Below are 12,821 nucleotides of genomic sequence, written 5' to 3'. Positions count from 1 at the left end.
TAGGATTAAACCCTTAGGGTCCACAGTGAGTATAACAAGCATGCTTTACTATACTGCATATACAGACTGATTTTACTGTTGTGGGTTTAGTAACACTTTAACATGTAACCATCCAAAGGATTTTTCACAACTCCCCCTATGCCATTCTATGCCCAATAAATAGTACATACCAGGGTTCCTCCTGTTGTAAATGGTGAAGAGCTTCCCATTACAGGCGTTGGAGGTCCTCTCCAGAAAGACTGCTCACCCTCCTTCCTACCCTTTGCAGGACAGGCGGAAAATGACAACAATGTGCCCCCTAGTGGCCGCACGGAGCTCAGCTAGAGGAGGAGACAGTGCTCTGCATGCAGTTTGAATGGCCCACAGCAGCCACTAGAGGGCACATTATTGTGATATTCACCCCATCCAGCAGGAGCAGCGTTTTGTTTTTTGTTTTCTGTAACGACCCCCAGAAACTATGGTAGGAGCTATGGTATGTACTATTCATTGGATATAGAATTGCATAGAGAGGTTTCTGGTAAAAATGTCTGAAATCTGGTGGCTGCATTAGAAAACGAACGCAGCCACCACATCTAAGGACCAGTAAGCTGCATTACGTTTATTACGTTTATGATTTTAGAATATGCTTTATGACATATCTGTCACTTTTGCTTATTCAGACCAAAGCGACAGGTTCTCTTGACAGGCCTTCCCATTGATACTTGGCTTTGCTGTGATCTCCAACCTCTTCAGAGCCCTTTTTCTTTCCTGGCCGGTTTCCTTTACCCCTCATCAGCACCGGTGCTTGGACAGGGCCATCCAGTGCCCAGGGCAAAGATGCCAAATTGTGCCCTCCCTCCACTGCTCACAATATCCTTATTATACAGGATTTATATAGCGCCAACAGTTTACGCAACGCTTTACAATATAAAAGGGAGACAATACAGGTAAAATACAATAAAATACAAGAGGATTAAGAGGGCCCTGCTCAGAAGAGCTTACAATCTAATAGGATGGGGCAGGTGGTACAAAAGGTTGTAACTGTGAGGGATGAGCTGATGGAAGTGGTAGAAGATTAGTTGGCGATGTGATGGGCTTTCCTGAAGAGATGAGTTTTCAGGGATCGCCTAAAGGTAGTAAGAGTAGGGGATAGCTGGACAGGTTGAGGTAGCGAGTTCCTAGAGGATGGGAGAGGCTCTGGAGAAATCCTGGAGATGAGCATGGGAGGAGGAGACAAGAGAGCTTGAGAGTAGGAGGTTTGGGAGGAGTGGAGAGGACGGTTTGGGTGATATTTGGAGACAAGATTGGTTATGCATTTCAGGGAAGAGTTGTGAATGGCTTTGTATGTTGTGGTTAGTATTTTGAATTTATGATGATTGGGATTGGGAGCCAGTGTAGGGATTAGAGGAGAGGGTTGGCAGACACTGAGCGGTTGGTAAGGTCTGATAAGTCTGGCAGCAGCATTCATGATAGACTGAAGAGGGGATAGCTGATGCAGAGGCAGACCAATGAGAAGGGAGCTACAATATTCAAGGCGAGATATATCAAGGGAATGAATGAGGAGCTTGGTGGTTTCATTTATTAACCACTTCAATACCGGGCACTTAAACACCTTCCTGCCCAGACCAATTTTGAGCTTTCAGCGCTGTCGCACTTTGAATGACAATTGCGCGGTCATGCTACACTGTACCCAAATGAAATTTTTTTTTCCCCCACAAATAGATTTCTTTTGGTGGTATTTGATCACTTCTGCGGTTTTTATTTTTTGCTAAACAAATAAAAAAATACCGAAAATTTTGAAAAAAATAAATGTTTTTTTTTGTTTCAGTTTCAAAACTTTGTAAATAAGTACGTTTTCTCCTTCACTGATGGGCAATGATAAGGCGGCACTGATGGGCACCGATGAGGTGGCACCAATGAAGTGGCACTGATGAGGTGGCATTGATGGCCACTGATATGTGGCACTGATGGGCACTGATAGGCGACACTGATAGGCGGCACTGATAGGCGACACTGATGGGCGACACTGATGGGCGACACGGATGGGCACTGATAGGTGGCACAAATGGGCACTGATAGCTGGCATGGATGGGTGGCACGGATGGGCATGGATATGCGGCACAGGTGGCCATGGGTAGGCGGCACAGATGGGTAGGCTGCACAGATGGGCATGGATGGGCACTGATAGGTGGCATGGATGGGCACTGATAGGCGGCACAGATGGGAACTGATAGGCGGCATTGTATTATAATATACTGCACTAATGGATGCCAATCAGTGCCAAACAATAATGCATGTCAATCAGTGATGCCCATTGTGGGCACTGATTGGCATCCATTATGGGCTCTGATTGGCATCTATTGTGGCACTGACTGGAATCCCTGGTGGTCTAGGGTGGCATACCTTGTCCTGGGCATCCCTGGTGTTCTGGTGGCGTCCCTGGTGGTCCAGCGTGGGCATCCTCGGGGGGCTGTGCTGATAATCGATCCCCCCGTCAGAGGAGCAGCCGATCGACTCTCCTCTACTCGCATCTGACAGACGCGAGTGAGGAAAAGCCGATCACCGGCTCTTCCTTTTTACACTGTGATCAGCGTTGATTGGACACGGCTGATCACATGGTAAAGAGTCTCCGTCAGAGACTCTTTACTGAGATCGTAGTTGCAGGGTGTCAGACTGACACCCCGCAACAACGATCGCCGCGATGCGCGCCCCCCGGGGGCGCACAGCGGCTCAAAATCCTGATCACGTCATATGACGTCCGGTCAGGATTTTGAAACCACTATGCCACCGTCATTTTGTTATAGGGCGGACGGCAAGTGGTTAAAAAGGGGCAATATGTAAACTTAGGGGATCCTATGCCCAGCAACAGAAGGAAAGCGACCCCTTCCCTACAGTAAACCATTTCTCCCAGGGCAGCCGTCCCTCCTGCCCATCCCTTGTTCCGGCCCTGATCAGCACACAGTCTGGGCCTCTGAATAGAAGTCATCTAGTTATGTTTCCTAGCAGTCTACAGCTGCATGAAGTCAGATTGGTTTTATGGAGCCCCCCTGCTGGTCACTGTGTACAATGCTGCTTAACGGCACTGCTGACATCTAGTGGTTGTGATGCTTATAAGACATTGTATGCTTATTTGTAAAACCCCATAAATTCAGATTATTTTCTGTTTGTTTTGTTTTAGTTTTATTTTATGTTTTTCTGATACTAATGTGTCCACCAATCATAAACAGTGACTTCTTACCAATGTTTGTGTAGTAATCCGTGTACCTGAATGTTTACATTCCTTTTAATAGGAATAAAAAGTGACACGTTTTTTTTTTTTTAAAGAAGTGTAAAAATAAAAGGTAAAACAAATAAGATTTTTTTTTTTTGAAACGCGCCCATCCCACTGAGCTCCCGTGCAGAAGCTAACGCATACATGAATAGCGCCCGCATATGAAAACGGTGTTCAAACCGCACATATGAGGTATCACCGTGATCGGTAGAGTGAGAGAAATAATTCCAGCCCTAGACTTCCTCTGTTACTCAAAACATGCAAGCTGTAGAATTTTTTAAATTTCACCTATGTAGATTTTTAAGGGTAAAAGCTTGTCTATATATTTGAAGCGTGACATATTGGGTATCAGTTTACTCAGCGTAACATTATCTTTCACAATATAAAACAAAATTGGACTATCTTTACTATTGTCTTATTTTTTAATTTAAAAAAGGAGTAATTTTTTCAAAAAAATTCGCTTGTAAGAGCGCTGCACAAATACAGTGTGACAGAAAATATTGCAACGACCGCCATTTTATTCTCTAGGGCGACATCCCCAAAAAAACTTGCAGCTCTAATTGCAGTGAAAGGTGGTTCTACAAAGTATTGACCCAGGGGGGGGGGGGGGGGCGCCATACAAATATACACCACATATTTCTTTATTTGTTAAAAAAAATTTGAAAATCATTTATCATTTTCCTTCCACTTCAATTATGTGTGACTTTGTGTTGGTCCATCACATAAAATGCCAATAAAATACATTTACGTTTTATGGTTGTAACATGAAAAAATGTGGAACGTTTCAAGGGGTATGAATACTTTTTCAAGGCACTGTACACACAGTGGAATATGGCGTTTACTAAAACCTCTTTCATAGTTTCATAGTTACATAGTTAGTAAGGTTGAATAAAGACACCAGTCCATCCAGTTCAACCTGAGTGAGTGTCTACAATTGCCCCTGTACATTGCACACTCACATTGGTCCCTACCCTCAAGGAGCCCACAATCCAAGGTCCCCATTCATATACTAGGGCCAATTTTGGACAGAAGCCAATAAACCTACCTGCATGTCTTTGGATTGTGGGAGGAAACCGGAGTACCCGGAGGAAACCCACGCAGGCACAGGGAGAACATGCAAACTCCAGGCAGGTAGTGTCGTGGTTGGGATTTGAACCAGCGACCCTTTTTACTGCTAGGTGAGAGTGCTAACCACTACACCACTGTGTAGTCTTTTTATTTTGCTGTCTGACCTAATGCAGGCGGTCCCATCTCCGATAAGAGGTGTGATCTTATTCTGTTTTTCACTTAGCAGTCTGTGTAGTCTGATCTCCACGCTTTTATGACCTATTTCATAGAACAGTTGTATTCTGCTTACGTGGAGCTCCCTGTTTACAAATTGTAAATATTTTTTTATATATAAATATATATGCAAGCGTTTTGTGAATCCACCCCCTATAATAGATTCTTAAGAACATTTTTGAGGTTAATTTGCACTAAAATTTGATTTAAAAAAAAAAAATGTAAAAAATAAATAACTGTAATTCATAAAAGTAAACAGAGAAAACACATAAAAATAATGATTCTAGTGTCCCCTCGACTGATGTCTTGTGTCTATGCGCTGGTTGCTGGTGAATGCGGTTTATTTAAGGCTCGCCGTTTATCTTGGCTGCGGTGACCTGTCAGGATTCCGTCCAGTTCCAGACTGAATGAGGCCGCTGTGTGCGCTCAGCATGGACGGGATTTCTAGGCGGGGCACACACACTGGCTTCATGTGCAGTGAGCATGCCTATAGCGCTTTGCTGTAGTCCCCCGCCCCCCCTATTCCCCACACAAGGGTCAGGGGGTGGCTATTTAAAGAGCACCTGCTGTCTTTCGATATTCCCAGCCAGTCAGCATTATTCTGGTGTCTGAATATCATTGCTGACCTACTATACAAAGAGATGGGAGGGCTGCCAGTGTACAGACATAGGAGTTCACTGAATAACCATAGATTGTTTTATCTCATATGGAGTGTTTGATACTTCCTGACAAGCCATTAAAACCTTATTTCCTATGTATTTTGTATTCTAATCTACATTGAGCAGTGATATTTGCACATTACATTTACAAAGCCTTGCTTCTTGCTTAGTAGTCCTATTTGTGCCTTTCTAATCATATTTCTCAGATAGGCAGACAACATAGGTGTGCGCAGCCTATTGCATTAGGGTGTTCACCCCAAAACTCAAACACACATGTGGGGTGTGTGTGTGTGTGTGTGTGTATAATATATATACACATACAGAGACATACACTCTCTTAAATAAATGTAAAGAAAATTTTTGAAATGTTTAAAACTTTTTTTTAATGTTTTTATACATTTTACATCTTATTGGGGAGAGAGACGGGGAGAGAGTGGGTTAGAGAAAGAGAAGGGGGGTGAGAGAGAGTGGGTGGGGGAGTGAGCGAAAGATGGGGTGAGAGTGGGTGTGAGAAGGGGAGAGAGTGGGAAAGATAAGGGGGTGAGAGAGAGAAGGGGGGGTGAGAGAGAGAGTGGGTGGGGGGTGAGCGAAAGATGGGGTGAGAGTGGGAAAGAGAAGGGGCGAGAGAGAGAGGGGGTGGGGTAGTGAAAGAGAGGGGTGGGGGGGTGAGCGAAAGATGGGGAGAGAGTGGGAAAGAGAAGGGGGCGAGAGAGAGAGTGGGTGGGGTAGTGAGCGAGAGGGGTGGGGGTGAGAAAGAAAGAGAAGGAGGTGAGAGAGTGGGTGAGGGAGTCAGAGAAAGATGGGGTGAGAAGGGGAGAGAGTGGGAAAGAGAAGGGGGAGAGAGGGGTGGGGGTGAGAGAGAAAGAGAAGGGGGTGAGAGAGAGAGGGGGTGGGGTAGTGAAAGAGAGGGGTGGGAGGTGAGCGAAAGATGGGGAGAGAGTGGGAAAGAGAAGGGGGCGAGAGAGAGAGTGGGTGGGGTAGTGAGCGAGAGGGGTGGGGGTGAGAAAGAAAGAGAAGGAGGTGAGAGAGTGGGTGAGGGAGTCAGAGAAAGATGGGGTGAGAAGGGGAGAGAGTGGGAAAGAGAAGGGGGAGAGAGGGTGGGGGTGAGAGAGAAAGAGAAGGGGGTGAGAGAGTGGGTGGCTGAGTGAGCAAAAGATGGGGTGAGGGTGAGATGGGGAGAGAGTGGGAAAGAGAAGGGGGGGGCTGGGGTGTGAGAGAGTAAGAGAAGGGGGTGAGAGAGGGGTTAGGGGGGTAAGAGAGAAAGAGGGGGGTGAGAGAGAGCGTGGGTGTGAGGGAGGGCCCACTTCTCTACACTGGATCATACACTGATTAGGGCTAAGGCAAACCAGGCAAGCCCACCACCCCCCCTTGCACACACCTATGCCAGACAGGATGTGTCTGATTGAAAACTGTAGAGCCTTATTAGAAGTACAAATTTACACTGCACTTTACATCTTTGCATTTGCCCGAGTCCCTGCCCAAAAGGAACTTACAATCTCGCATACATTCATATACTAGGGCCAGTTTAGATAGGAGACAATTGACCCACCAGCATGTCTTTGGAGTGTTTGGGGGGGGGGCATGCAAACACAGAGATGAAATGCAAACTCCATGCAGATAGTACCCAGGACCCCAGTGCTGCAAGGACGATGTGCTGACCAGTGAGCCCTTGTGCTGCCTTGTCTCTAATGATGTGATCATGCTTAAGCAGGGTATACACTTTCAGTTTGAAAACGGACAAATCCCGGCATTACCACAAGTGATGTTGATACAGGGATCTCTCCTGCTGTCCTATTGTATTCTGACAGCAGGGACTCCCCTCCCCTCAGTATACACTAATCAGTGTTGCAGCTAATGACTGCAAATGCTGATCGAATGCTGGTTTTCCAGCAAGACAGTTTGAGAGGCTTGATCTTTGGACAGTAGCGGTACACACGGACCAACATTCGGCTGGTTCAGCAGGAATTTCAAGCCGTGTATATCGTGTGTTTGGTAGCTAGAGATTGGTACCGTCTATCGCAATTTATAATGTGACTTCTAATTGTAAAAGACTTTGCTAGTAGGTTCACTTTAAAGCGGTAGAAAACTCTTGTTTAAAAAAAGGCAAGGCATTGTTAGAATGTGCTAGTATGCATTGCATCTTCTCCTCCCTGAACTCTCAGCACTGGAGAATTTGGGCAGTTTATCATGTAACCGTGGTATACAGATGAGCCAAAAAGGAATATAGTGGCAGTATTTTAATGTGAAAATAAGATTTATAAGCTGTGGGCACTGTGGGGGGGGGGGGGGGTCAGGTGAATTATTTTCATATTACTGGGTTTAAATCCATGCCTCGGAGAATTCAAGCTGTTATACAAGCCAGACCTGATGCAACAAAGTACTAGTGTACTGTAGTGTGTGTTTGTTTGTTTGTTTGTTTTTTTTGTTTTTTTTTTACGATTCCATAATATTTTTCCACTGCTTGATCTGCAAAAACAGTTGCAATTAACTACAGTTTTCTTTCTTTCTTTTTTTAAGTGTTTTTTAAAGCCAGAAGGTTAGAATGTTAAAATAGTTTTGAGGCATGTTTGTGATTAGATTGTTTTTTTTCTACACAATTAAACAATTGATTGAACATTTTCCAATAGTGGTGATTCCATACTTTTTGCCAGGGGGTTGTACATCTGGAGTTTGTGGACAGCCAGAAATGACGTATTCATCGTTGTCTTGTGTTCCCTTTGCAGACACTTGATGGTAACGTATATGACCACCTAAAGGATTACCTCATGGCGTTCAACCGGACGGAGCTGGAGACGTGTCAAGCTGTCCAGAACACATTCCAGTATTTGTTAGAGACGTCTAGTCGGGTAAGCGTTCATTGTGGCCTTTGTTCTCCTTTGTGTTGGCTAGGGAATCCGAACTGAGAGGCGGAGCTTGAGGAGTTTAACATGAACACACCAGGCAGATATGAAGATGAAGTACTGAAAAGTGGATGGGTTTTTCACCCACACCTAGGTGAGTTGTACCAGGTCACCCCTGCCTCATTGATGATTAGCTCTGGGGAACCCTAATATCTGAGCCACATGTATGTTGTGAGCCCTGCTGTTTGTAGGCCCCTTGCTGTCTGAGCTGCATGTAACAAGAAGCTGCCGGCTCCCCCCAAAACACTTTGGGCATGAAGAACCAAAGTTACGATACATGACATGAAACTTAAAGGGTAACTCCACTTTCATGGGGGAAAGGAATAGCAACTGAAGAAAAAAATAATATAGCATATACAATTGTGACACTAATCATATTGTAATTGAATGTTATTCAAAATTACCTTTCCTTTTCAATCTGCAGCTCTGTAATTTTCTGAAAATGCAATACAATATGGCTACCTGGAGGTGTTCTGTACACAGAATGTATAAAGAACGTCCCCCCAGATATGTAATTTCCTGCTCTTGTGATTGGCTCACTAATTTTCCTAGAAGTCTGCACTAAGATAAAAGTCAGATTTTAGGCATCCCCTGCAACAAAAAATGTCATTTTTGGTGAGATACTTCCAATAGGAAATCACTGCTAAAGGGATGCAGAACCTGCTGCTTTCCTCATTCGAGCCCTGCAATGGCACACTTGTGTGTAATAAAGGGACTGGAGGATCTCAGTTATGGGGAAAAGACTGAGAGCACTGAACTTCTCTCTGGAGAAGAGACTCTTGAGAGGGGATATGATTTCAATGTACAAATAACATACTGGTGACCCCACAATAAGGATTACATTTTTCCACGCAAGGGAATTTAATAAGACACGCCATTCACTAAAATTAGAAGAAAAGAGGTTTAACCTTAAACTGAGTAGAGGGTTCTTTACTGTAAGAGTGGCAAGGATGTGGAATTCCCTTCCACTGGCGGTGGTTTCTGTATATACAATGTAATACTGACCTATAATCACACACACAGGTTGAACTTGTGTGTTTTTTTTTTTTTTTTTTTTTTTACTTGTGCTGGATACCTGTATTAAATATTTCCAGGGGCCTGATGAAAACATCAGTCTTTTCTTGTTCAAGGCTTAACAATAAAATAAATAAAATCAATCAATAAAATCAGAGTCGTAATTTTCTATATGAATTAGGCGAAGTAGTAAAATTCTAGGTGCCCAGAAAAAAAGTTGTGGACGTTTCTATTATTTGCATGTACACTGGGCTATTAAAGAGGAAGTAAACTCTCCCACTCTGATGCTTCTTTTCATTTAGTCCATTATAATAAGTAATTATCAGACTATAGCCACTGTAATCCAGCCCAAATCGCATATTACTTACTGTTTAAAGAAACTTTAAAAAAACTTGTTTGCAGGGGTTAGGCAGTGCAGAAAAAAGTATTGTTTTCTTAGTCCACAGTGGAGTGTATTTCCGCCCTTACATTGAGCACTTCCTGTACTGTTAACCAAGCCTCCTTCTCAATCCAACGTTTCTATGGCAACCCTGATTCCCTGCTCATAGCTGACTTGTTTTATTTCATAGTATTTAATTGTGCCGATTGTCTAATGTTTGCCTGTGTCAGTCTTATCAGCTTCAGCTAATAAGACTGCAGTAATGGCCAGGTTTGCACTGCATGTGAGGTCACATGGGGTGTAGGAGGAAGCTCTGAATGATTATGCAGCCTCCTGGGATATCAGCGGTGTGCAGTAGGAAGTCCTGATAACAGATAGATAAGACATAGAGAGTGTGCCGTAAATCAGGGGAGATCTGGGCATGCTCAGTGATGTCATTCCAAAGAACAAAAAGGATTACAACAATACTAAGCAAGTAAGGAGATATCTACAAGCAGTGTTCATTAGGGTTTATTATGCTGATTTACATGGGACAAAGTTGTGGGGGAGAGTTTACAACCACTTTAACACAATTGTATCCCTGATTGGAAATAAAATGTTGTAACCTATATTATGTTCATATTTGTAATGAATTTATTTGATTTTTTGTATTGAAAATATATTTCTATTTATTAGTATTATAAATCTGTTATAATAGTAACACTGATGATCATTCAAAGATACTACTTTTTTTTTAGAGTACAACTAAACCCAAGATAAAAAATATAGCGTATAACAACATAACACTCAGGTGTGTTGGCATTAGTCTTTTTTTTTTGTTTTCTCTTTGTTTTTACCTGTACTGAGAAATACAAAGGCTGTCGTTGCTGCCCGCTTGAAAATACTCACTTCCTGGCTACCCTTGGCATCATACTGACTCTCTGAACAAGCCTGGTTCCTGAAGTACTAGAGTTTTAAGATCAGCATTTCATCCAGGAAACTGGCATTTTCTAAAGGAGAGTTCATCAGTGGTAATACTGGTATCTGAGACCCCATTCACACTACTGTAGCAAAAATGCCCAGGCTTTGTGCATTGCCACACACAGGGCAGCCCAGTTATTAAAACGAGCCGCCCTTCGTGCAGTAAAGAAGCTTAAAGAGGAAGTAAACCCTGATGGGTTTACATCCTCTTTGATTCCCCGCAAAGGTAAAGCATAATGGACTACTATGCATCACATAGTAGTCCATTATATGTCACTTACCTGACACAGGAGCCAGCAAAGTCACCGCTGTCCCCTTTAGTCCGAAGCATCCATCTTCTCAGTGGGTCTCGCTGCTCCGCCGCTGTCATTCGACGAAGCCGCGATGACGTCACTCCCGCGCATGCGCACGGGAGCCGTCACTCGCAGCATATCACCGTTGACAGCAGCGCACTCAATGCGCCTGCGCGCCGCTGTCTACAGCGCATGCGCCGTAGACATCGGTGCCTGTCTTTCGGCAAATATCTCCTAAACCGTGTAGGAGATATTTCTTGGACCTACCTTAATCTAGGCTTACCTGTAGGTCAAAGTTGGTTGTAAAGGTTTACAACCACTTTAAGCTTTGTCTTGGAACGCCTATCCTAATATTGATCAGTAGTTCCAAATTAATATTAGCTACTGCAGCAGGGAACAGACACAAAAAGATTCACCCAGCATCTTTCCAAATAACTGTTCCGTCTCACATTTGAGATATTTTTTTTTTTCTAACCATGCTTATGTAAATATCCTATTAATATTACAATTGTAAGCAGTACATAGGCAGGATCGATTTTTATCAAGGTCTTAGGAATGTGAGTATGTGGCAGTGCACAAAGCAAGGTCCATAAAGACATTTATGAGCGAGTTTGGGGTGGAGGAACTTGACTGACCTCAACCTGATAGCACATCTTTGGGATGAATTAGAGAGGAGACTGTGAGCCAGACCTTCTCGTCCAACATCAGTGCCTGACCTCACAAATGCGCTTCTGGAAGAATGGTCAAACATTCCCATAGACACACTCCTAAACCTTATGGACAGCCTTCCCAGAAGAGTTGAAGCTGTTATAGCTGCAAAGGGTGGGCCAACTCAATATTGAACCCTACAGACTAAGACTGGGATGTCATTAAAGTTCATGTGCGTAAAGGCAGGCGTCCCAAGACTTTTGATAATATAGTGTGTATGTAGTGATAGATGGATCTATATATAGATATATCTCTATATACATACATACATAGAGTTTAACATTTCTATCACAGTATCTTTTTTGAGCTCTGCACATTCTATTTTCACCGACACCGAGTGTCTTGTGGTGGCTCCACAATTAGCATCACCGCAAGCGTGACACACTTTATTTGAGCACTTCATGAACCTGCTCAAAATTGTGCGATTTTGTGCACATTCATGCAACAGACAGCTGTGAATGCAACTTTTAAAGCCTGCTCAGAGCAGAAGAAAAAAATACCTCTGCAGTGCGTGTCTCTGAATCACGTAGTATAGAATAAAAAAAAAAACACTGGTATATGTATTAATTTCTTCATATTCTTATATATGTTATACAATATTCAATCATTCATTTTCTGGAAAATGTAAAAAATACTTTGACAAAAGAAAAAAAAAATACCCATCCATATCTTTGATATTCCAGGCTTTCATGCAGCTGAAGTTTCCGTCGGCGGTAAGAATCTCAGGATCAGCCCCAATCCCATCCTGTGATATGTTATTTTTATGTGAAAGGACTTTGCCTGAAGCTGAAAACTAATGCAATAATCATCATTGTGGAAACAGAAACCATGTGCAATAATCAATCAGAATCCAGCGATTGGCTTCTAATGAACGAATCCAGTAATTTGTTGCACACAACCTCTTATTCTCTTAGCCTAGTCCCCGCCAGAGTGCCCCCTTACATCAGTCGTCGCCGCCATGCGACAGTTAGTGGGTAAAATAAAATATTTTGTATCTGAATTCAATTGCGTCACATTTTTCAGATCTATTAGATCTAAATATAATCTATAAATTATTAAATTAAAATTTCTGAATCTGGGAGCATAAATATGAAAATGAACTGACCAGACAGATATTTTGTCTTTGTGTGCACCGTGGGAGTCATCCTTGTTTAAGCCCCACTCCGCAATTGATGGCTTCATATCAATGCTAAATAATTTTTCTAGTCTTAGAGCTGGGAAATGTTAAAACCCGTCAGTTTTTTTTTTTTGTTTGTTTTTTGCTGTCTGTGTCATGCAGGGGAGGTTTTCCTTCACTTCCTGTTCTAAAAGCTCAACAGGAAAGGAGAGGATATCTCTCCATAGTGAATGGAATTCCCATAGAGAGCTGTCATAGGA

At 43.1% G+C, this 12,821-nt stretch overlaps 1 protein-coding gene across 4 annotated transcripts in view; it reads left to right on the top strand.

The window, feature by feature from the left end:
- FCHSD2 (FCH and double SH3 domains 2) overlaps positions 1-12,821 on the top strand; it is a 342,693-nt gene that overhangs the window by 237,652 nt on the left and 92,220 nt on the right. For 2 of the 4 annotated variants that reach the window (XM_077451463.1, XM_077451461.1), the window contains exons 9-10: positions 7,914-8,036; positions 12,128-12,157. In XM_077451463.1, coding sequence (XP_077307589.1) covers positions 7,914-8,036; positions 12,128-12,157 — 153 coding nt within the window. The remainder of the gene's footprint in view (positions 1-7,913; positions 8,037-12,127; positions 12,158-12,821) is intronic. The other 2 variants (XM_077451465.1, XM_077451462.1) reach the window with 1 other exon arrangement.

The sequence above is a fragment of the Lithobates pipiens genome, unplaced genomic scaffold (genome assembly GCF_037356315.1).
Source record: "Lithobates pipiens isolate NorthernLeopardFrog02 unplaced genomic scaffold, aLitPip1_a1.2 Scaffold_23, whole genome shotgun sequence".
NCBI lineage: Eukaryota > Metazoa > Chordata > Amphibia > Anura > Ranidae > Lithobates > Lithobates pipiens.
The sequence above is the reverse complement of the archived record's forward strand: the minus strand, read 5'-3'. Positions and strand labels throughout refer to the sequence as shown.